General features: G+C 39.6%; 1 protein-coding gene across 4 annotated transcripts; it reads right to left on the bottom strand.

Annotated features, from left to right (window-relative positions):
- Positions 1-8,710: 8,710 nt before the first annotated feature.
- On the bottom strand, positions 8,711-26,194 carry mtmr1a (myotubularin related protein 1a). Of its 4 annotated transcripts, XM_084711746.1 has the most exons (20): positions 25,829-26,194; positions 22,909-23,014; positions 22,805-22,828; positions 21,582-21,605; positions 19,284-19,352; positions 17,866-17,953; positions 16,948-17,042; positions 16,523-16,630; positions 16,179-16,277; positions 15,782-15,865; positions 15,464-15,613; positions 14,275-14,463; positions 13,990-14,175; positions 13,712-13,870; positions 13,579-13,626; positions 12,793-12,885; positions 12,569-12,682; positions 12,442-12,485; positions 12,229-12,361; positions 8,711-10,912 (listed from the first exon to the last, which is right to left on the bottom strand). In XM_084711746.1, the coding sequence occupies exons 1-20, from the start codon at positions 25,933-25,935 to the stop codon at positions 10,745-10,747; spliced, it is 2,088 nt and encodes a 695-aa protein (XP_084567872.1). In that variant the 5' UTR covers positions 25,936-26,194; the 3' UTR covers positions 8,711-10,744. The 4 variants fall into 4 exon arrangements, with proteins under 4 accessions (XP_084567872.1, XP_084567870.1, XP_084567869.1 ...); XM_084711744.1 differs by lacking the exon at positions 19,284-19,352; XM_084711743.1 differs by lacking the exons at positions 21,582-21,605; positions 22,805-22,828.
- Between the last annotated feature and the right edge of the window lie 291 nt (positions 26,195-26,485).

Here is a 26,485-nt window from a genome sequence, read left to right as displayed (position 1 = left end):
TTGAGTTTATCTTTACCCTGTGGTGGCCATTTTGAATTTAGGCTACATAAATGTGAGAATTTCCATGGGAAAGATGAGCTTGTTTGTTGATGTAATGCTAGTTTGAACAGATTTTAGATACTGTAGACCAGACCCAAGCTCAAACATTTCTGGAAGCCCCAAGCAGAAATTGACAAAGACAACAGTTTAAAGGTCTCCTGTGGAGGTGTCTTTCATGCATTTCCTTCCTCAGAAAACATTCATAAAGCTGTTTAGCTGTTGCTAATGCTAATACTGGCACATTGTTACATTTCTCAGTGTGTTACTGCCACCTACTGTCAATCAGTGGAATAGCTTTACTCCATTAGCAGGAATGTGTAACAACATGGACACACACATTGCTCCAAAGCACCACTGAAGTAAAATACTCCACAGGGTTCTTTTAACCAAGTTAATATATATGTTGCTATTTACACCCGGGTATATATAGTCCATCATGGTAGAGATAACCACCCAGGTGTCTTTAGCTAACAATGCTATTTGCTCAAATAGGCACACTGGCTAGAGACAAACCATTCTTCTAAACGTAACCAAGTAGTTTTGTTTCCTCAACCTAACCGAACTGTGACTGAAAACTTAAAATAATAACAATAATAATAATAATTAAAAAAAATAAAAATAACACACTTATTCTAGTTTCTGGTGTCCAACCCCACCACAACATCCTCTCTGCAGAGACTTTGTCAGTCTTAATATCTAAACAAGGGGCCCGGTGTAAAAAAACTGTTGTGTGACTATTGTCACCCAGGTGCAAACGGACACATCATATATTTAAAATATGATATTACTAATTAAAAAAAACTTGCATGCAGTAATTTAAAATTAGTTAATAAAAGTATTTTTTTGGACAATCTGTGCAATCATCAAAAGTTATTACAATTATTGCCTCCGTGTGCTTCAAACAAACTGTTCGTATGAGGTGTAAAAACCGGTTTTGACTGGCGACTCTGTAAGACAGGGTTGAGGGCTGCTGTTGTAGTCTTTTTTTTAACTGTATCTACTAGCCAGTCACTGCACAAAGTGGGTGTGATTGACTGATACACTGATAGATGATCCAGCAAACTGTTCTTGAGGCCTGTAAGGTCAACCCCCCCCCCCTCCTGTGGCTCGGCCTTTGGTAGACTTCAAAATGGCCACCAATGAAACCAGAATGGAAGAGTGCGGTATTTGTGAGTGATGAAAGGATGTCTGGGAGGAGTTTGAATCAGCTGGCACTGCCACAATGACAAAGATACTGGTTGAGCCTTTAAAAAAAAAAACCTAGAAATCTGCTTTAGCTGTGTAGATGAAGTTAGCAGCAGTAGTTAGCTTTAGGATGTTGAATAGTGTCATAATGAGTGCTTTTGGAAAGTTGTGATGAAGGTTGTACATATTACTGTGAGCGGTTTTGTGTTTGTACTACTAGCAGCGTGTAAGAGCATAATTATGCTTCATATTACTATACTCTTAAGTGTGTGTGCGTTTACACTCTTCACCTGCTCTTTTTACACTTTGTACCCGACTTGACTTTTCCTAATAACTTAGCTTCTTAACTTTTTGTAGATAGTTACTGCTTCCTGGTGAGTGAGCTCGTTCTGTACTGTTTTCTTAACAACTCCTGGAATCTCGTATGTTCCTGAATGAGGATGCTTTGATTTGGGAGACTTGGGCTGCTTCTGAAGTCATTCACTGTTTTCTATGCTGTCCGATATTTAGTCTATCTGTCGTTTTATAGCACTGCTCAGCGTGAGAATTATTAAACCCTACGTAGTGGACTTTAATTATCCCACAGTGTCACGTAAAACATAGTGAATAATGCCACGTTTACGTCATGTGTGATGGAAGGTAGTGTTAGGATAGATTAACAGCTCGAGAAAATTGACTTTAATGGTTCAACTTTAATGTCAGTAGGTCAGAAACCTACTTACCCAAAGTAACTTTTTGCTTGCCCCTTTACAAATTGTTTCATATATTAGCGGTTATCAAATAATGCCTTCGACAAGTCATGTGGGTGCGGAACTGCATACCCAGGTCCATCCTGTTCTTCTGTTGAAGAGCAGTTGCACTGGAATACGCAGTGAATGACGTCACATTTTTTGAAACACAGCTCGTGTCAATCGATTTTAAGATTACCTGACTTGCTAAGTGTTCCTGTTTTGTACAAACACAGGCAAGAGGGGTTGTCAGCAGTCCTCTCAGCTGCGGTGATGTTTTTTGGAAACTTGACGTGCCTTTTAAAAATGAACCAATTCCAAAATAGTTGTAGTTTTGCCAACATCCCCTAATGCCAACCAACTAAACTCCTGTTTCCAGGATAACCGAAATGCTTGCTTGGGCTCAAGTTCTTAAATTGCCTTTGCCCACCACCGTTTTCTTGCAAGTGTCCGAACAGTACTACACAACTCTCAACAGAGATGAGATGGGAGCAAGATTGCTCGCTGCTTCCATCAACTTGAAAAACTTTGCGTTTTATTCTTTCTTATCTTATATATAGCTAGATTTGATAGCCAGATGTGGCATTTTGAATGCCCCGAGCAATCGGGCAATTGTTATTGTTGAGCCCTGCAATCGAAGATGACTGTATGATTGCAGTTTGTTGTGTAAGAGGTCAAATATACTTTGCACAAAGCACTCTGAAGTATTCAATTTGGGTTTGTTTACCTTGAATGACAGACTTTGGCTGATGTGAGGCGTCTTTCTTGAGATATTTCCAAGTTTTCTGAAGTGTTTACGAGTTTCCCCATCACAGTTATGACTTTGGCCCTTTGCATGGTTCTTGCACTGGTCTTAGCACTCTCGTGTACTTCAGTAAATCTCCACAAGTATGTGATTTCAGCTGGTGCTTGGACCCAAAATGCACATGCTTCCTTGTCAGTGGTTGGCTCGTTGCTCTCTGACACCCCCCGGGGCCGATGAATTCCTCTTCCACCACCTTTTAAGACACACTGCCAACAAGATAGCCAATGTGTTTTTTAAGATGTTAAGTATAAAGAAGATAGTAGACGCCAACAAAACACATGATCGTGGCATAAGCAATGATTGATAATAAATTAATGACCTGAGTAGTGTTTGATAGAATAGTCTGTATCTACACAGAGGTGAACGCGTGAAGGATTTTGGATTTTGGCTCCTGGTCTGAATGAGTTTAAACTTTCTTGTCGCATCATGTCATTTCAGATACTGAGGGAGTATGTGTTGTATGAGCTATAAGTAGTGTCGGTGGCCTGTAAACTGAGTGTGTTACATATCTGACAGGATGCAGCATTGTCCTACACGAATACCACACCTTGGTCACCTCCATGTTGCCTTGGAAAAGCAGCCACTTCTAGTGTACCCACAATCCCTTTGTGTCGCTCTTTCTCTAAAAGTCCTTAAACACTCCAGCTGCTTGTCAGTCTTTTTAAGCTGATATTATACTTCCCATGTACAAATGTGCCCAAGGATCTTCTAGGGTGACTTAAATTTCATCATCACCATGTGTGTGCTAGGCTCTGTGCCTGTGTACCCCGAATTTGTTGTGACCGTGCAGACTTGTCAACACAGCCACAACGTTGATCCTATAGATTGTGATCCATTGTGCATGTGTGGAACGCGTCCTCTAAGCGGACTTCAGAGAGTTGTATAAATGGAACAGCTACACATCCGTGGTGTCCGCAGCTGTCCAATTCTTTTTCTGTTTGGGAGTATAATTCAGGCTTTAGTACGACACCGATCAGAGGCTGGTTGCGCAAAGATACAGGTAGACAGTGTTAGTCAGTCAAAACTGGACACAGCAGTCTTCAGCAAACCTGAGGTCTCGAGAAGAATTTAACTGCCACAAAAACATTTTAAAGGAAAATTTAGTGTGTGCAACAGCAGAATGGCATTAAATACAAATTCATGAGGTTCGACAGTCAAGCGAGTCTGTCCGTTTTCTTGTTCATGGTGTGATCAATCTGCAATCTCTGCAATGACTTCCATAGCTGATATCTCATAATCAGATTTTTAAAAAATTCTATCAGCTTAAAAAATGTTATGCTTTCATTAGATAGCAAAGTTTGGACAGATGACAGGAAACAAGTAAGACAGATGCAAGAAAAGTCCCCTGCTGGACTTAAGTGGGATGTTGCCAAACATGATTGGCATTGTAACCCCTAAACCAGCGTGGCACCCCAGTCTCTACTGATTACATAAAATAAACAGCCTAAGTAGGCTAGGTCTTTGGACTTTTTTGAAGTTTTGGAAAGCTACACTTGAGACGAGCCTTATTCAGTATAAAGTCTGACAGATCTTTGTGCAACCAGACCTCGAGAGATCAGTCATCAGTGTTGAACATCCTCATCTGATTGATAAGAGACTGATGAATCAGTGTGTAGTTTTCGGCAGCGACTAGCAACAGAAGAGAAAGACATCTCCGTTTTTTTGGGCACTTTAACATTTTCTTAACTTGGGTTTGAGGCTGCTTTGACTAGTGCCTGATTGTTCAGGGACTGGTTGGTGATGGTGATGAGTGGTTGGAGTGACAAACTGTTTTAGTGATCTGCTCACCTTGTAAGAGTCACAGATAACTTCTCCGCCCTGTCAGCTGTAATTCAAATGGTGCTTCTCTCTTTGCCTTATACCCTCCACAGTCCCACAGGGACGCGCCACACTATTCATCTAACACCCCGTAGCAGCACCTGAGTGAGAGCAGCAGCCACAGCTTTCAGCTCCTTTGGGTTGTTTCCATGGTGTGGCTACAGCACCCCGAGGACTGAAAGGTGCAGGTGTGTCGTCAAGCTCAGGCTGCTGATGCTGAACTTCACAAATTAAACACAAAAGAACAAACCTTTCTGTTTACTGAATGTACTGAATATCAAGCAAAAACCTTTGGCATGTAGCAAAAATACAGATTCACCAAAGATGTAGCATTGATTGAGATTGACTTTGCCTTTTGTGCATTGGGATTGGATTATCTGTTTGTAAGAAAAAGGGAAAAATGATTGAAGAAGGCCTTGGATCTGAATGTTAGACAGAATAATGTCTTAACATTTGAACTGGTTTGATGCTTAGATGAAGACTTGATGGACTAGAGTGAAGAGTGTGTGAGGACTTCTTTTATGTCCAATTCAAGACAGCACAGATGCACCTGATATAATCACCTGGACAATGCTCACTTCAATACACAATATCTGAAATACTCTGTTATTATAGACACTGTGGACGTTGATACTGCTTTAAGATTCCATGTGAACAATTACCCTGTAACACATCTCTTATGCTGCTGTTTGGAGCTGGTTACCAGACTCTACAGAACATACAGAGGGGTGGACACTATGATCTGATAACATCAGTACGATCTAAAGCTGCTACAGCCCATGTTTGCTTAAATTGTAAGGTTGTGTCGTTATATAAGATACCGTACAGGTGTGAATAACATTGTGTCCACTCCCTGTAATAGTAGGTGTTTGGATAGCTGTAGACTGGTTGGTTGATCTCTCATTGGGCCTGAGGTACTGTGGTAGTTTTCATGCTGCACGTAGCCCAGGGCTAAAGGCATTCTGAGACCCTTCTTAGCCCCTGGTTAAGAAAGCTGTCACACTGGCACATTCCAAAGTGGGCTAGCCCTGACTTCAGTCTAGAGCTTCTAGCGGCTAGCCCTGACTTTGTGGGGTAATGCCCTAGAAATTGACTAAACATGGGGCTAACAGGTGCCAATGTGAAACAAGACTAAAGGCTGTTTAAGAGTGATCACATCATTCTAGAACGCAAACATTAGACCATGTTCCAACGGACGTTTAACCCAGGGCGCCCCAGGCCTAGGTTAACCCTGGGCTAACAATGTGTGTGTGAAAGAGGGCTAAGTTGTCCCAGCATTAACTCTTAGCCCAGGGCTAAGGATGGCCAGTTGGAAGCTGTACGCAGTGGCACAGCACGAAAGGTCCAGCAATGGCGTGACAAGATGAGGTTTAGGGCCATATAGGTGTGGAAGAAGGGGCTAATTTACAAAGCATCCTAAAATAATAATAAACGAGATTTAAGCTCATTTTTAAAATGGTTGATACATTCCAGCACTGTTTAAATGCTGCAATAGAGCCAGATTAAATAATGAATTTCCAAAATTTAAGCAATTAAGGCTGAGATTTCCCATAATGCAACTCAATGGCACTGAGGGCTTGATCTCAAGAATGGTTACTTGAGTGACGATCCCACTATTAAAAATAGTTCACTTGAGGTTTCTGCCTGTTAAAAGGAAGTTTTTCCTCATCACAGTCGTCTCAGTGCTTGCTCTTGGTGGGAACAGTTTGGTTTATAAAGAGCACAGATGAGATCTGCTCTGCATGAAAAGTCCCCTGAGATAACTTCATGATCTGAATTGAATAAAAATACGCCTGGATTCTGTTAGCTCGCTTTGTAAAGTGTCTCCCTGCTGTCCAGACTCTGTATGGTATCTGACCTCTGCTGACATGCTGCCACTCTGTCTTCTCCCAGCACTAGTGCCTGTCACTGTGTCATGCAAAGCCAGCCGAAATCCAGAACCCGACTTCACGATTGAGAAAAAGATTCCTGTGAAAACAGAACAAGACGCCAGCAACGCTTTCAGTGATTTGATATTTGAGGGCTGGCTTTGCAAGGCCACCTGCCACATACAACACATACACACCTCTCATACATACACACACACTTTGATGCATGCTTTTCTCGACATACTGTATAGACAGTTCCTTGTAGCTTACGAGTGTTGAACTCTGTGTCTCTCTGACAACTGAATGTTGGACAGTCTTCATTGCTTGAAGTGTAATAGTGAACTCTTCTTTCTCTCTTATTCCACTATGATAACTCTCTGGCAATATGTTCCAGGTAATTGTTACTAATATGAACCAATAAAAGAAAACATTTGAAAAGACAAGAAAGCGTCTGGAGTTTTCAGTTCTTCTTTTTTTTTATTTTGAAAATGGAATGTCAGAAGTGATTATGGCTCATTATGGGGTTTCACATCATTAGACAGACACTTTACTTACATAAAAAAAAAGACAAGAATGACATGGTGACATGCCACAGGTAGACAGTGTGAGTTACAGGTTACATTGTTAGAATAAAATGGATGTCATTATTCTGTAAAAAAAACAGACTGATAAGACAAAACTAAGACTGAACTAATCCAGGCTGACATGATGTTCACAGACTCAAGTTATCCTGCTCTTTCTTTTCTTATTTGGCTCTTGGAACACAGATGAAGTTGTTGTGAATAAAGGCAGCATAATAAGAACTGAAGCCATGATCAGCACTCACGTTATTGGCTGAGTGCTGATCATGTGATTGTATTCATACTTGGCTGGCATGGCACTTTACAGACAGCATTTTTAATACTTTAAAGCCAAGGGATCTCTTTTTAAACATATTTTATCTGCAGTGAAACCTGATAAAATCTCTCAGAAAGCACATTAAACTTACAGAGATTAAAATGATTGTACGTCAAATTTCCACAAAACTGAGTTCAGTGAAAGTGACTCGTTAAATAAATATTTCTCACACATAATTTGGATTAGCTCTTTGTTTTACATCGATCTGTTTTTATTTTACATCACATATAGGATTTTTTCTCTTAATTGTGAAATCTGACTTGAAATAAAAACAAAAATATCTTAATTTCCCAATATTTTATATTTACTCTTCTAAAATTATAATTATATTAACATTGTTCTACTTATTTGAGTCAGAGTCTGACTTCTGAGATTCAAGTAAGATTTTTTTTTAGAATAAAGTCAGAATATTGAGAATAAAGTCCAATTCTGAGAATAAAGCCAGAATTTCTAGAATTAAGTCAGAATTTTGAGAATAAAGTTGAATTCTATGAATAAAGTTGGAATTCTAAGAATGAAGTCAGAATTTTGACAATTAAGTCAGAATTCTAAGAAATATTTCAACACGTGGCCTGAATCCCCTTTTGTACCGTAATGAAAGGAGACACTTGTATCTGAAAATGACTGATGTGACTGAACGTGGTCTGGACTGAGGACGTCAACAGAATACAGATCATAAAAATCCTCATGTTAACATGTGATCCATCAGCAAGGCATTTTCCCCACAATGCATTGCTAATACATGAGAGCTTCAGTCAATGTGTGTACAGACAGACAGTTTGGGGGCAATCATCATCGACTGTTTGAGTCATTATATCAGCCAATTACAGCTTATCACAGACTCAGTATCAGCATGGCACATCCTTTAAATATTTCATCAGCAGGGCAGAGTAGCAGTGATTTAGTTTTCATGTTACAATATATTTTCACATGTACAAATGAGATTTATATCCCATTTACACCTGGTATTAAAAAAGTGATCTGTATCCGGACACATTATCCAGATTGTTGTACAGATGACTCTTGCAGATGTGGTCAGCCAGGTGTGATCACACTCCAACCACATCTACACCTTGCATTAACGTACGTTTTTCCTTATCTGGATGATTTACAGATACAGATCACATTTTAATCCCTGGTGTAAATGGGCTGTATCAACTGATTTATAGATAATTTAATGACAGATATCAGTATCAGGAATCCTCACAGTCAGACGAGTGTTAATTTAGGAGCAGCTACGGACACAGAGCAAACACTGATTATAAATCCAAGTGATGTTACTACAGTAAAGGACGGGGTGGTTGGCACTGACAGACAAAATGACATTTTGACAAAACTAAATGATAAAAGACTATTTCTTTATACAAATAAAAGGTAAAAGGTCATGAAGAGATGTCCGCTCTGACTCCTCTTCAGAAAATGGAACAAAAGAAGAGAACTGCGGCATCGCTCATGTAGATGTCTGTAATGTTGAAGAGGAGCTCTGATCTCTGAACACCGAGGGGACATGCAGTGATGTGACAGTATCTGAACAGCACAGGTGAGTGCAGTCATGTGTAACAACAGCCCTGAGACAAATAGTAGCAATCCTTCATACAAAAGTAAAAACACTGCTGGAAACTCTACTCAGTCCTTCCAGGATTTTGCAGACCCTCTTTGGGATCGTAGCATCCTAAAATGCTTGATTTCACGGCAGCTTTTCTAAAAAATTACAATGCATGTTGCAGTGTTTTTTAGCATTTTTTGCAATGAAATTGGGGGACCAAGAGAATTTTTATGTATAAAATATTTGCATAATCCATTAAAAATGTTCTGAGTGTTCTAACTAAGAATTATATAAATTATAAAAATCTGCTGCTTTGTAAATGAGGAAATGCACTGGGGGGATATTCCACAAAGAAGAAAAATCTTTTTGGAGCTCAAAAACAGCACTAAATGATCAAATAAAAGTGCAGAGAGCCTTGACAAATGTCAATGACAATGACAGATGTGTTCTTTTCAGTACCACTGACAAAACAAAACATTTATAAATGCAAAAAAATGTGAATAATAAAACAAAACATTTAGTCAGTTTATTGAGATGTACAAGTTTGATGACTGCTCTAATTGGTGGAACTCACAGGAAGCAACGCTGGTTGTTCAACTTTGCGGAAAAGTTGCAGAGTTTGGACAAAACGGCGAGGTCGCACAGAATTCACAGGGATTACTTGAATTTGTGTGAACTGACCCTTTGCTAAACCCCGCCTCCAAACAGCAACTGTCCAATCATAGTTTAGCAACTGTAATTATAGCTGTCAAGCTTTCCATATCAAAGTGGGTCAACGACGATGCATCTCTCTCTGGCTCACTGTCTGAGGTCTAAGCCTGGTTAGCTTAGCTCTTATCCCAGATGTCTTCTGCGACCATGGTCTGACTGGGCGACCCGTCTCAAGGTCCACTGCAATAATCAAGTCCCTGCGTTTCCTTTTCCCACATTAATGAGTGTATTTCTGTCATCTATCATGTAGATATACCTGCTGTATTTCACCATCTGACCAATGTTTGCTGAGATGTAAGCTAGCTTTAGCCTCTTTTAGCATTATCGTTACATCATGTACGCAGCTGCTGGGTAAGTTAACATTTACACTTTGACAGCGTTCTTCTTTTAAAATGTGTCAGATGGAAACATTAAAACATCAGCTGGAGGCTTCTCAGCTGACTCAAGCAGTTAGCATTAGCTTACATCAGCCAGCTACACTTATGAAATCAGCTTGTGAGTCATTTTTTTTAGCCAACAAAATCCACCGTCATCAGCTAAAAAATGAGAAGCTGCTTTTGTCTGTTTGTTTCTCTAAGGATCCAAAGACCTCGTATTTCAACAATTACAAAAAATGTTGATGTTAAATCACCGTTATCACTGTAAACTGCATAAATGCAGTGCGAGAATGGAAAGTTTGGCAGGCTTAGCAACAGTAACTAAGGAGGGTGGGGCTTAGCGAGGGTTCAATTTTTGCAATTGAAATGTTGCAACTTCCTGGAGGGACTGATTATAGAACTGAAAAGTCGGAGTAAGTGAATTATAAGATTGAGGCTGAGGCGGCCTTTCTTCATGTTTCAACTGAATAAATAAGAAGAGGAAGGTTCAACCAGGTCACTGATGGTTGTTTCAGCTTTTAACACTTCCTTTAAATACTTTTTATACTTTACAAATATCATGATCAGATCATTTCATTTTGTTAAAAACATATTTAAGAATGTTAATATAAAATTATTAATCTCTTTGTAAAGTCTCCTTCACATTGTAAACACTGCTCTCCTCAGGATTTGTAGTAATCGGGCTAAAACATGCTGTAGACTGTGTGTGTGTGTGTGTGTGTGTTGACACGGTGATGTGTCGGGGTGTTTCTGGTGTGTGTGTGTGTGTGTCAGACAGCGGTGTGCAGCGGGGTTCCTGTGTTGTGTGTGGGGGAGGGCGAGTGGTCAGAGGAGGAGGACAGGGAGTGGGAGGTGGCCTCTCTCTGCAGCTCCTCCACCCTCCTCTGCAGCTCCGCCCGCAGGATCAGCAGCTCCTTCAGGGTCTGATGCACCGGCACCTGGAACACGCACACGCACACGCACACACACACACACACACACACACACACACACACACACAGTGTCAGTGACTGCAGGTCTCCTCTACATAGCGAAGTCAAACACAGATCCTTCCAGCACTGACAAACCAACATCCAGGTGTGAACCAAAAAGCCAGACTTTGGCGTGGTGAAGAGAGGTGAAAAGAGGTGCTTCCTGACCAGGTAAAACTGAAACATGGTTCGATTTGAGTGACAAACAGTCTTTGGATGTTTCGGACTTTTGGACAGATGGCAGGAAATTACAACAGGATATCGTCAGATTGGAAGAAGGAAAAACAACACACCGGATGTTAAACTGACATCTGCTCTGATGACTTTATAGAGCATCAACTGGAAAAAACTCACAACACTTTTCAGTTGTTGTTTCACTTTGGTGCTGCTGGCAGAGGTGACATAATAATAATATAAGATGCGAATCTTCTGGGTCTTATGTGTAAGGTCATAGGTGCTAAAAGCTAACTTGAGATTTGAAAATATCAAAAATATATGAAATTTAAAACTTTTCTTTTCTTGTGAAATCATCATTTCACAAGAAAAGGCATCATTTTTACATGAAATAGTCAATATCACGAGCAAGTTTCAATTCTATATTAAACTATAAGAGCGAAGACGATGTTTTTCCATAAAAAAGAATGACATGACTTAAGTACTTTTATAACAGAAAAAGATGCCAAATGAGAACAAAATGTTATAAGAAAAGGCAAGATGAAAGTCTTAAAAAATCTGAATATTATGAGATGTTTTCTCAACAGCGGCCCTGATATTTGTAGCTAAAACTATAAGTTAAGCTAAAAAAGAATTTGGGCAAATCATATCCTATCAAATAAAAACCTCAAAAAATATTACTACAAACACTGTAATTCCATTTTTTGGTGAAGATTTATTCTTTAAGGATTTTTATATAGGAAATATGTAAATCTGAAATGTTTTGATTAGCTTTAATATTTTTAATTTCTAAACTTGCTCTGTGTCAAAAACACCCTTGTCCCAGACAAGAAATCATGACTGCAAACAATTTAAAAATGTATTAAAAGTCTTTAAACTCTCAAACTAACAATACCTACTGATAACATAGGTGTAAAAATGAAAATGTGGAAAATGTTGGCCCTTTAAAGTTGTGTCCTAGATTTCCAAAAAACATGATTTAATCAGGCATAAAAAGGGTTAGCTGTCTCGCTTCCTGGTTTAAAAAAGGCTGTAAAACTGCTCAAGATACTCCACGCTCCAGATAAAAAGGACAGAAAGCATGTGACGGGGAGGACAGCACTGTGTACCTGTGGTCTCATACGTGGGTTCCAGCGGGCGTAGTAGCTGCTCCACAGCTCCAGGTGTCTGGAGGACACCAGCGGATACAGAACGTGGTGCTCATAGTCCACATAGAAGGGGTTGGTGAAGTCCTCCGGCTGGCTGTTGGGGGACAACATAGATGGTCAGAATCACTGCCGTTACTCAAACACTCACTGACGTCAGTGTGGACGCTGTCTCACCTGTTAATATAGGACCACAGGGACATAGTGTTGGTCTGGACCTCCTGCAGGACAGAGGACAGACTTTAATGTGACATTTAGTCTCTTACAGACACATCACCCCTGTGAACAGAGGAATGGTACAGACCTTGGCTGCCCTCTCTTGTTCACTGTTGTAGAGGAATGTACCAAACAGGCAGCTGTACAGGTGGTCCAGCACTGTGATCAGGAACAGCTCGTTGAACTCAAAGGCTGCTGGGAACTGCAGTCAGAGGAACACAAGGATTTTTAGTGCGTTGCTTCATGAAGATGAGCGCTCACAATGGACGGCCCTCGAGTTAAGTCTGATCAAATATGAGGCTGAGGACCCACCTGTCGAGTCATCTGCCAAACACAGTCGATGAACTGGACGAAGAGAGGCGAGCGCTCAGAGTTAGCGTGGTTCTCATCACCGTGACCCACACGCTACAACACACAGAACAACACTGTCAGCAGACATGCAGTATTTTGTATGTGTAATAATTATTCAACATGACAACACAACTCAAAGCACATAACAGACTGTGATATATCATATATATATATGTACAGGCAGGCTGAGGGAGTAATGTAACGTTGTAAATGTCAACATTTTAGCTAGCTAGCAAACAACGTAATGTTTTGTCAGGTTTTTAGCTACCTAGCAAACAGTGTAAGGTTTTGTTAACTTTTTAGCAAGCTAGCAAACAACATAACATTTTGTTAACTTTTTAACTGGCTAGCAAACAATATAATGTTTTGTCAACCTTTTAGCTAGCTAGCAAACAATGTCATGCAAACAATGTGACATTTTGTTACAAAATACAGAGCAGCCAGAAGTTAACTGATTTCCCCCATCTTATACACTTACTAAGTCCTGCGCAAAATGTATTATTTATTTAAATTTGGATGAACAAGCATCTCCATACTGATTAAACCTTAAACTTGAATTTACTAAATGGAGACAAGTTTTTTATTGTGCAACAGAGCTCTGCTTAATTAAATTAAATTAGTATTTATTTTTGTAACCCAGTTTTAGTTGTGATCATTAAGGATAACGTAATTACTGTTACAGTGTTTTTTTTTTCAACAGATATTCATTAATAGCAAGAAAACCATCTGAATAACTCTGGTCCTTACAGCAGCAAACTTGTGTCCAAAACTAATCCACTCCTTCTCCACCAGAACCTGCAGGCACAAACACACACTTCATTGTTGTGTTGCACACATAAAGACCACAGTATTTAGTTGATTTTGTGAGGTGGAGTGTGACCTGGAATCCTCTGAGTGTGCGGTAGTAACTGTCCAGCATCAGCATGGCCAGAGAGGTGAGCTGAGCGGTTCTGTCCCAGCCGTCACTGCAGTGAACCACCACCGACGTCTTCCCAGACTCCAGCTTATCAGCGATCTTTGCTGCTCCTGATAATAACAGCTACACACAAACAGCACACACACATGTGAGAGTCTCTAAATTCTGATGTAATAAAACAACACTGCTGAAGTTTTCTTTGCTGATGTATTCTTTATTGTGTTACTGTGTGTGTGATTTACTCGTAGATACTCCAGCCAGTGTGTCTGGTCGATAGCTGAGTGCCAGTGAGCTTCATCTATGGTGGGATAAACCACGTCCTTCATCTTCCTCAGAGACTCCCTCATCACATGGATGTTGGGGATTTCCAGGAAGTTCAGCTCCACATTTGGGTAAAAACTCTCACTTTCAAATCCTCCATCCTTCGCCTGCATGTGTCAGAAACATCAGAGGTGGAGGAATTAAAAATCAGTCCAATGTGTAATATAAAAATGAGGAGAAACAGGTGTGTGTTTCCTGTGTTGTACCTTGTTCGTGACGGCTACGCTGCTCTGCCGGGCGTCAAAGATGTTGAGCTTGTGGGACTGGGCGTTGGCGTCCATGATGATTTGGAGGAAGCGTTCGTCCTCTTTACAGCGACGGTCTGATGGACCGACTAACGGCTGGCTGCAGCGTACGATGGTGGCCTGAGACTCTGGGTGAATCCAGGACAAGACCTGGAGGCAGAGCGGAACCAGTTCAGGACCAGGGGGACAGACAGAAGGCACATCAGTGAGACACACACACACGTGCACTGGGTGATATGTTCCTTCATTACCATGGACACACTGGAGTTTATTTTGACTCAGTCCTTCATCATCCTGCTGCTTCAAATACCAGCACACACTGTACTGTTCACTATTTAGTTAGCTAGCAAACAATGTAATGTTTTGTTAATTTTTAAGCTTGCTACCACGCAGTGTGACATTTGTTTATTTTTTAGCTAACTAGCAAACAATGTAATGTTTGTAACATTTTAGCTAACTAGAGGACAATGGAATGTTTTTTAGTAAGCTTGCAAACAATGTAATATTTTGTTCACTTTTTAGCTTGTGAGGAAACAATGTAACGCTTTGATAAGTTTCGGCAGTATGTTGCCTTGAAATTGAGTTGTTTCAACTTTTTCGTATCGACCTATGACAATGAAAAATGACAATTAAAATGAAAAAAAAAGTTATTAATTTTTGGTAAAGCCACAGGGAGCCATTGGAGAGGGGCTAAAGAGCTGCATGTTGGTAAACTTTAATTTTTAAGTTGAACCAGCTCAGAATTATTTCCTGTGTACGTTAAAAGTTTTGTTTGCAGCCATTTCCAATAAACTTTTAAGTTGAGTGAGTGAATTGGCATAACTTACAGTAAAGTGAGCATGAAATTAATGAGCCTTATTAAAAATCAACTATATGTTTGTGAGGTGTTTACGTTTTTAGAAGGAACCAATGGGCTTGGAGCTTAGAGCCACAGACAGGAAGTGCAGGGAGACGTATCCTTTCAGGATCAATACAGTTCTGTCTTGATCTTAAAATGGAATCAGTGCAGTCAATACAAATATTAGACGAGATTTGAACTTTTATACAAATATTACACTTAAGTTTTCTGAATGTCATTTGTTTATTTTAACAAAGTGAAGCTGGTGGAACTGAACTCTGAAATGAAACATCTTTGCATCAGTTCACTGACTGGTATGCGGTGCTTGGCTCTGAACACGGCCACTCGTTTGATGTCTTCGTCTGTGATGTTGGTGGGGACGACCAGGAGGGACGGGTACGTGTCACACAGCTCGTAGGAGCTGTTCAGCTTACTGATGGTCCAGCTCTCGTTAGGGAGGCCCTGACAACACACATGGAACAAACCATTACAAGACTGTGGAAATCTACAGGCCGTCACAACAAGCTAGTTAGTCATTAACAAACTAATCAATACAGTTGGCTGGTTTTATAAATCTACTATGAAGAGCTGGTCTTTCTCAGCTCTGTCAGACTCGATGTTTGCAGTTACCTGACGTCTGTACTCTGCTACTGGGTCATAAACCTTCCAGCCGTCCACAGGAAACTGCTCCTTGTACAGGAAGGCGAACAGAGGCTGCCGAAGGACGTCACAAGACACGTTAGCATTCAGTCAAACTAAGAGATGATGATGATGTATGTACAGCTCAGACATGCAGTTAATAAGCTGGAGTGAAAGGGACAGTTCACCCAAAAATGAAAATTCATGCCAACCATGTTTTTTTTGCAGTGTTTTGTGGACTAAAAAAATGAAATCTGACCTTCAATCAGCATGAGGGTGAGTAGATAATGACTGAATGTGCATTTTTGGGTGAACTATCCCTTTAACTTTAAATATTTAACACTTAATCATTTTCAGAACAACTTGAGAAAACATTTGGATGACTGACCAGGTTTTGGGAGAGGGGGAAGGCGTGTTTGGCCAGCACCTCCACCACGTCCGGATGGCTCTCCTCTGTCTTATAAGCAAACCTGGGACTCCTCATGTCCTGACGCAGGGACAATGTTAGAACAACAGTGAATCATCAGTGTCAACACAAACTGCAGACTGCAGAAATGATTTGATTAGTTGATTCTCTGCTTCCACCATGTGTCAGTTTGATTTTATTAGAAAATGAATGTGTGTATCGGTTGAAAAAAAAGACAAATGATCTGTTTCAATATACAGTGTTAATCAGATCTGATGTGTGTGTGTGTGTGTGTGTGTGTGTGTGTGTGTGTGTGTGTGTGTTACCTTGCAGACCAGCTCCAGTCCCTTGTTGTTCTCTCCCTGGTTAGGAACACTGATGGTCTCCAGTCGGCTGATGACTCCAAGATTCACATCCAGAATGAACGGAGAATCCTGCATGTACACACACTGACATTATCACACACACACACTGACAGGAACACTGGGGTTGTAATTGTGCAATAAAGGTATTAAAGGGATAGTTCAGACTTTTTGAAGTGTGGTTCCCTGTGGTTAACCTACAGTAGAGGTAATTTACAGCAAGATAATGTGGTGAAAATACACTCTAAGTGATGCAGATTTAGGTTTGCTGATCACTGTCTACTGTAGATAATACACTTGTTATGGATACGCACCTCATACAGCTGTACTTCAAATAAGCCAGACTATCCCTTTAAAGCCCTGCTGAGTGAATAAAACATGAGCAGTACCCGTTCCACACTGGTGAAGTAGAGCTTGTAGTCTGTGATGGTCAGAGTTCCATTAACCAGACCGCTGAATGGACAGATATACATCACATCCTTGACTGCACAAGAGAACACACACACACACACACACACACACACACACACACACACACACACACACACACACACACACACACACACACACGCACACGCACACACACACAGTAAGTAATATGTCACTCCTTCTTGAGAACTGGGACAAAGTTGGATTTTCACTCTTCAATTATACTGGATAATATATTTTATAAGATCAGACTCTTGGTTATTAAGCCTTGTAACGGTTGTCAGGGTTCCTTCACCTTTTCAAACGTCAAATTCAAGCACCTTTCAAGCATTTTCCAGGTGCATTTTCAAGCTTTTCCAGCACCTTAAAGTAGGGCTCGGAATACTTGAGACTAGGTATTGTGATAGATTTTGCATATCATTATATTGTGATATGGCCTAAGTGTCGTCTTTTCCTGGTTTTAAACACTTGTTGTCTTCTACAACCTGGCTGAGACAATATAATAATAATCAACAGATGAATAACTACAATTTTAGTAATATATTTTAAAAGATCCAATTCTTGGCTGTTAAACCTTGTCATCAGATGGAAAATCTTACAGAACTGACAAAGTATCACATTTTTTTAATTTCACGGCATAGTCATAGTGAGCAGTCATTTTATTTTTAAAGTTTGTGAGTGTTATCTTAATGCTTATCAAAATACACATTTTTAAACCATAATTCTTCATCTGAGACACATCTGATAGAAATATTATTATGAATTGATTTGTTGTAGTTCTCACAAATGGGTGATGTATGTTCACTCTGTTAATCATTAATTAATTAATTAATTATTGATATGGACCCTGTGATGACAGAGAGATCAGATGAACTCACCTGTAGTCTGGATGGTCTCTCCTGGCAGTAGAGGAACCTGGTTCTGGGCCATTTTGACCTGTGCCCCGTATCTCAGAGCTGGAAGGTTCTAGACAGAACACAGAGCAGTCAGTGGAACCCTAACGCTCAGCTCCGCCTACACCACTCAACCCTGAGAAACATGTTCAGTGAACATGTTGCTGATGAGACGGAGACAGAAATCATCACAGCAAACTGAATCCATAGCTGTCGGAACGGATTCTTGGGATGGAAAGTTTCCAGTGGGTTTCATCGAAGTTTTTTGGCAACACCTGCTGCAAACTAACTGAACAAACACTGGGAATGTTACAGAGCAGCATGCACCAGTCAAAGACAACAAATGACACCAGGACTTTTCAGGTCTAATGAGACAATGAGACATGTGGAATCAAACACGGGATGTAACAGGATACCATGTATGGGATAATGTACAGTGAGCAGGTCATTGTTGTGAAATAAACCCTGGCCTGAGGGGCTTTACTTTGCAATAATGACCTGCTTATTTCTGTATAACATAAGTCATGTAATGATCATTGAGGATGATTCAACTTCATATAAATGACCTTTGACAAGCAGCAACAGCAACCTGGAGACAACCAATCAGCTCGCTGAAATTTCCCTCTAGAAACACAAGCACTCTACTCAAATACCATTTTGCCCTCACTCCACAGCCAGACACACAGTCTGACAGGTTCCACAGTATTATAGGTCTGTCATCCGATACACTGATATATCATATTTTGACAGAGTTGATGTTTACATTTAATAAAAAAATTCATCACTTAGAATGCTGGCCTGTTACAAGGTTTAATAGCCAAGAGTTTGATCTGTTAAAATATATTTTGCAGGATAATTAAAGAGAAAAAAATAAACCCCCCTCAAAATACAGTTTTGTGTTGATTCTCCTATATAAGTGAAATATAAATCTTCATAAAAACACAATACTGATATTGGGAAATATAACAATATGTCAAAATGTTATACTGAGGTTAGAAATTAGGCTACATAAAATAAGTATGTTAAGCTCTCTTTAAAGTCACTAAATTAGTGAAATTACTTTATAGGAGGAAAATATTACATACAAAAGTTTAAGTATTTCACTTTCATTGCATCCAGGGGCTTGTGAAAGCCAGATCTTGACTTGTAGCCCCTAATATGGCTCAACTTCCAAAAGCACTGGATCCTACATTTCTCATAATTCAAGTCAAACATGTTTGATTACAGCCTCCATGTCTGGTGAACACACACTTTTCAAATTCAGGACAGCAGCACTAAGGGAGCAGAGACAGACGGAGAGGAGGAGGAGTGGAATGAGGCATGCAAAGGACAGAGTGAGGACGAAGTAAACAGGAGGAAGGACAGACAGACAGACAGAGAGAGAGAGAGAGAGAGAGACTTGCCGAAGCATTGGAAGGATGCTCAGATTCACTTTCTCCATGGTAACAAAGCCCTTCATCTTGTGAATCTTGCTGCAGGGAAGAGCCAGCATGGAGAAAGTGAGAGAAAGAGAAAACAAGAGAGAGAAAGAGACATTATACAGTAAATAGACATTATTCTGTTATCTCTCCCTGCTATCTGCTGCGATCAGCTTAGTGTGTCCTCGTAGGGAGTGATGAGGTGCCTACACTCCAGATACACCAACACTGTACACATTCTACATTCTCATAATAATGTATTCCACGTGAGCAGACTGACTGAAGTCAATGAGAGTGTGACCAGTTTTACTTCAGACAGGGTTTTCAGAGCTGCTGACATCAGACAGGCACAGACCAACATATTATTTCTGCTGGTGATGCTCCACACTCCCAATATAAATACCATCATGCCTCAGTCCTGCTCACTGTGAATCAATCAGTATCAGTGTGTATTTCAGGCCATGTGTGTAAACACTGGATTTCCTCAATGTAGCTTTAAAAAACATCCTTCCTTCACTTTGGCCTAATTACTTAGTTTACTTACTTACATTCCTTACTTACTTTCCTAATGTACTTTCCTTACCTACTTTACTAACTTACTTTACTTACCCACTTTAACAATTTACTTACTCTATTTTACTTACACACTTACTTAGTTATACTGTATTTATTTACAACATAGTAATATTATATGTAGAACTGTATATGGTATATATCATATAGCATAGTATATACTACATAATACCTAAACTAACCAAAGCTACTCTACTCACACTTACTTTTTGGACTTTACTTAATTGTCGTCCTTATCATAATAACTATGTTAGTGCTGGTATTTGCTCATCATCTTTGTAAAATACCCATGCTAATGTGCTTTGCTAATTAGCACTAAACACAAAGTAAAGTACATGGGAACATCTGTATTTTTGCAGGTATTCAGTAATCAAGTATTGGACCAATTAAAATGCTGACTTGATGATGATTTGACTTGACTTGATGAAAGATAAAGAGTCAGAAGACCAGCAGAGTTATTAAAAATCTAAGGAGAACATCAATGCTTGAACCAAATTTCATGACAGTCCAGCCATTTCACCCTGAACAGAATTGGAGGACTGACCGACACTCTTGTTTCATGAGACTTAAAACTCAGAATTCTGACTTACAGGCAGACTATATAGCCTAAACAGTGTAAATATTACACTGGTATGAATTATCACTATGGTATGAATTTTGACTATACCATGCTGACCAAAACAAAAATCAGAATTCTGAGAATAAAGTCATAACTCAAAAAATTTTTCACGTGACCCTAATCCTCTTCCATAGTGTAGGGGTTCAGAACAACGAAGAGGCCTGAAGAAAGATACAGGGAAAGAAAAAAAGATGAAGGAAGCACGCTGAGCTGGAACAGGCAAAGAAAATCAACTGTGTTCTGTCTACAGTAAGTCTGATGGAGGAAGTGCTGGTGGAGGAAGCAGAGCTAAACTCCACCCTCAGACATCACTGACAAATCAAACCTATCTAACGTCACTTTCATACTCCTCAGACTCACAATCACATCCTGTTTACTTTCCATGAACCAGCCTGCGCACATTCTTATAATGTTTCAAGCGTGAAAAGCCAAAGCACTGTAACAAACTGTTCTAAGTTCTTCATCACATGCTCTAGAGCAGTGTGTTTTTTGGGGGACCCAATATTTTTGAAATTCTGATAAGAATTTGTGCATAAATGACCATTTTTACTGCCATTTTTGCATCACCCCATATTATCTTGATGCTTTATTGAAAACATATGCACAAATTAAAACTTAAGAAATTAGAAAAATGTATTTAGGCTACAGGCAATCTCATTGTTTTTATTCCCTCTTATGAGGAAAACAACATAACACATTTTAGCCTACTTCATAAATGAGACAAAGTAAGTGCATTTAGATGGAATTAACAGGCTCTTGTTTTTTCCTCTCATCAGTAAAACAACACACACATTTTAAATGATTCATAAAATGTGTACTGCAGTGCAGCTATAAATCATGAATTTGCAGAATTTCCTCCAATGTTCTTAATTTATTTGGGGACCTAAATTACATCTCCTGCGACCCACCTGTGGGTCCCGACCCAGTCTTTGGGAATGACTGCTCTATGTTGTCATACAGACTTTGGCATTTAATTTGTTATATTGACCATTCCTGTGAGGACTCTAATGGTCAGAATGCATCTTTAGCCCTGTGCCAAGCAACACTTCAGCTAAAACTGAGCTCTGAGAGAGGAAGACTACAGCTCTTACCCTGGGATTCAGCCTCTTGGACACCTGGAGGTTAAACACACAGGACGTGCACACACACACAAAACAAATGTAGTTTACATGAAATGGAAACAACTATGAGGCTGTTTACACCTGGTATTAACACGTGTCCTGGGTGATCAGATTATAGGTGCTCACTGGTAGAGCTGCAGTGATTCATTGATTATTAATCTGCAACTACTTTGATGATCGATTCATTGGTTTGGTTAATTTTTTAAGGCAAAAAGTGAAAATTCTCTGATTTCAGCTTCTTTAATGTGAATATTTTCTGGTGTCTTTACTCCTCTCTGACAGTAAACTGAATATCTTTGAGTTGTGGACAAAACAAGACATTTGAGGACGTCATCTTAGGCTTTGGAAGACACTGATTGACATTTTTCACCATTTTCTGATATTTTAAAGCAAACAACTATTGATTGATTAATCGTGATAATAATTGACCAATTAATCAACTTTGAAAATAACCGTTAGTTGCAGCCCTACTCACTGGAGACATGTGAAGACTGTAATGCCAAGTGACAACAGACGTACTTAAAGCTGTCCACCTGTGATCAGATCACCCAGGATGCATGACAATTTAAACTGTATGATATCAAACTGAAGATTGCTTTAACATGTTTCTTATTGTGGGAATAATCAGTCATTGTGTAGTCACTGAAACTGACAATGTCAAAAACAGTGTAACCATTCTGTATTTGATTGCAGATGGATGCAAACACACAGGAGCCCAAAGCAGCTGCAATAAGAAAAGTGCAACTTCAGAAACATTGCCGATACAAACATCCAAGCAAATCCAACAGATGAAACCTGCTACAATAAAAGAAGAGAGCTGCACAACAGCTTTGCAAATGTGTTGTGTACGCAGTGTGTGTGACATTGCACATTCAAACACAGGCAACAGAAAAGTGCTTAACATTTCACTCCAGTCCCCTGAAGTGCTCCAGAACTCTACAGGGAACAAAGATCGCAGCTGAATCCACCCTGATACAGTGAAGGAAGACAGAGGTCGACTATCAATGAACCAATCAGGTGCTTCGTTGTGGCTGTAGAGAGCAAGCTGCTGACAGACAGAAGCAGAAGAGATACTCTACAGCAGCAGAAAGTTGTGATACAGTACTCTCACACTAAACACACAAAGCTCTGGCCACACTGCAGTGCATATAAAGCACACATGTGCACACATGTGGCCGTTTCTGCAACCTTACCAAGAAATCTGGTCTTCTCGCGGCCTATTGGTTACAGAACACAAACTGATGAGAACGACTGTGAGAAGAGAGTGTGTGTGTGTGTGTGTGTGTGTGTTAGCTACCTTGTTGTCTCTGTTCACAATGTCAGGTGGGACTGATCCTGAGATCTGACTGGAAATGGTGGCTGCGATCAGCTGTTTGCACCACTCCACATGAGAACCTGTTGGACTGAATACAAAGAGACAAAGAGTGAAAAAAAGATGCTTTCCCCCAACAGAGAGGCAAATCACCCCTTCCAGTGGACCTAACTTAGGAAAAAATATGAACTGTTGTCAACAGCAAGAGAAAAAATAGTTTTTGATCCCATTTGAATTGTGCCACGAATCACACATATGATGTTTGTCAATTTAAAAGAAAGAAACATTTTACAGGATTTTTGGTTGCTGTGGATTATAATAAATTATACAATAATAATAATGAATTATACAAAGAAATTTGCAACTTTCTTTTGTAGTTTTCATTTGGTCTCACAATTTCATTGCAAAGAATGCCTAAAAACATGACAACATGCATTGCGTTTTTTTTTTAAACAGCGGTGAATTTAGGAATTTTAGGTTGCAACAATCCTGAATAGGACTGGAGGGACTGGTTTTTAGATGTCTTTGCAATGACACTGCAGGAACAAGCAACAAAAAAGCAAATAAATCCACTTTCTCCAGGGAGAATAAAACCACACTCTGTTCAAGTGTTCTAAGTAACCAAAAAGGCTCAAGATGACAAAGATTCTGATAAAAAAAAAACCCAGAATGCTTTATTCGTGAATGAGGAAGTGCACCTGGGGGGTATTCCACAAAGAAGAAAAATCTTTTTGGAGCTAAAATTGAGTCAAAACAGCGCAAAATTATAAAAATAAAAGTGCACTGAGCATTGATGAATGTCAATAACAATGACAAACAAGTTCTTTTCAGTACTCCTGGCACAGTCAAAAAATGTAAAATAAATAAATGAATAAATAGTAAATTAAAAAAAACATTGAGGCAAGTACGATGTTTGTGCAGGGGAACGCTATGATTGGTGGAATTTTACCATAAAATTAGCAAAATATTACAAAATTGCAAGGCTGTGTAGAATTCATAGGGATCGACTGATGTTAAATGTTGGGATCGCAACATCGCAACTTCATGGACGGAGTGATTTTACAAGGTAAGCCTTATTTGAGCCCAGCAGCTGCAGTCAGTATAGGTTATTTATTGGTTTTGGTTTTGGTATTTCTTTTTGTCAATGTTTTTCAAAATTTATAAATCACTGCAACCACAAGAGGTTCTTGAGCATACAGTCATAAATGTGCACAAAATATATTACACTGATGGGTCCAACAGTATGTGAGATTAGCTGCAGACAAGCTCACACACACACCTCATCACATGATCTCCTCCAGGCAAGTAAATTTGACAGTTGCTGTTGTACTCCCTACATTTGAATACAATCTGTATCTGTACTTTCTACTCCTTACAGCAAGCCTGCTACTTACTGTACTTTACTTTACCTTTAATGCATTCAAGGGGAATTATTGATTTTTATTTTACATCACTGCGTGCTGCTGAATTTCCAGCATCAAGACTGATTTCAACCCAAATAAATGGAACAATAACACATAGAAAATATGACTCCCAAGCATACCCACTGGTATGTATCACACATGACAGACGTAAAAAGACAAAAATTATGTAAATAACACAACAAGCTGAAACAGACAGAGAGGGAGATTTGAGTGTAGAGAAGAGGTGACGTTAAGTTAACTTTGCACGAAACAGTTAGTAGAAATGTCTTTCAGAGGGTGACTTTTTTCTTTTTAACTTTTCAGAGTCTGTACAGGCCTGTTTCACTTTCACTTCAGCAAAGAAGTTGAATAAGTACTTCTTCTATTACCAAAGTCTGTTTTCACTCAAGTATCTGTGCCTTAACTTGAGTAAAGAATGTGTACTTTTGTCAGCTCTGTTATTTTGACATAAGTAAGTCATTATTATGAGAAAGTTTAATGTTTTAAGAAAATCATTATTTTGAGATACTGAGTCATTATTATACTATACAGAGTCATTAATTTGAGATACTGAATCATCATTTTAAAATTCTGAATCATTATTTTGAGATATTGAGTCATAATTATATTAGACAGTGTCATTATTTAGATAATGAGTCATTATTAGATTATAGAGTCATTATTTAGAGATACTAAGTCATTATTTTGAGATACTGAGTCATTATTATATTAAACAGAGTAATTTCTTAGAGATACTGAGTCATATATTTTGAGATAGAGAGACATTATTTTGAGATACTGGGTCTTTAATTTAAGATACTGAGTCATTATTTTGAGATAACGACTCATTATTATGAGATAATGAATCATTATTTTGAGATACTGAATCATTATTTTTGAGATACTGAATCATTATTTTGAGATACCGACTCATTATTTAGAGATTTTGAGTCATAATTTTGACATATTATTTAATAATTTTGTAAAGTCTCTCAGTCTGTTTTTCTCATCAGTGTCAGACACGCCTTCCAAACAGCAGCTCGTTTGACGTTTCACGAAGCTCGGCCTGTTTTACTGAGCTAACTGTTAGCTGTGTGTTAGCTCACTGGAGGACTGTACTGGTTGGTCTGACAACAGTGAATACTGATATATCTTGCTCTTATACAGTATAATGATTTAGACAGGCTTGTAGCCTGTTCGCCGTTAGCTACTGTATCGTAGCTACTGCACTGCACCGTCACACCAAACTCCAGTCAAAAAGCTGCCAATTTGTTGCAACCTGTGTTTATTAAGGAACACTCTTGAACGCGTTTGAAGAGTATTTTTTTTTGGAAAATAAGCACTACTTTGGTCATTTGATCTATGCCGAATTAAAAACGCGATCCTCTACGTGCAGGAAATAGTATTTGTGTAGTAATTTGTGCGAGGTGACATGGTGGCAAAGCAAAACAACCGTAAACGGACAACTTTTCACGTCGCATTCTTGTGTGAAGCCCACTCACCTGTCAAGGCTGTCGGCGGCGGCCGGTCCGCAGGTCTGCGAGCCCCAGGGCTTTCTGTTCGGGCCTGTTCCGTCCGCAGCCCCGGCGGCTCCGGCCTGTTTCTCCATCTGTTTACAGTGTGGGTCACTGGGGGGGAAGGAGGGTGGGGGTCGTTTCCTCTGATATGAGGAAGGATGTAGCGGATTAAAGTAAACCTTTGTTCAGTTCCAGTGTCCGCCCTCAGCGAGCCTGTCTGTCCTGTCAGACTCCTCCGTCCGTCTGTCAGATGTGTGTAGAAGCTGTATGTCTAGCGGACTCTGTGGTTTCCTCTCATTTGCTTGTTTGTGCTTCCTCCTCACGGCCTCTGTTGCATCTCTTCTCTTCCTCGCTGCGCGCGGGAGCTCCGCCTCTTTATAACACAGATGATGGAGGATGAGAGGAGGAGGAGGAGGAGGAGGAGGAGGCAGCACACATCTGTCAAACATGTTAGTGATCACATGCGCTCAGCAGTGATAAGACATGTTCACCAATTTCAGGTCATAACATGGAGTGAAAAATGTAGTCAGCAACGTAATCCAAGTATCACAGCATTAAAGTAATGTAACGTGATTACTTCCCGTTACTTTTGGATTACCTCAATAGAAAATATGGTGAAATTGTTCAGCCTAATATAATGTT

Source organism: Lutjanus erythropterus, chromosome 23 (genome assembly GCF_056507025.1).
Source record: "Lutjanus erythropterus isolate fLutEry1 chromosome 23, fLutEry1.hap2, whole genome shotgun sequence".
Classification (NCBI taxonomy): domain Eukaryota; kingdom Metazoa; phylum Chordata; class Actinopteri; order Lutjaniformes; family Lutjanidae; genus Lutjanus; species Lutjanus erythropterus.
This window is presented reverse-complemented; position numbering and strand designations above follow the sequence as displayed.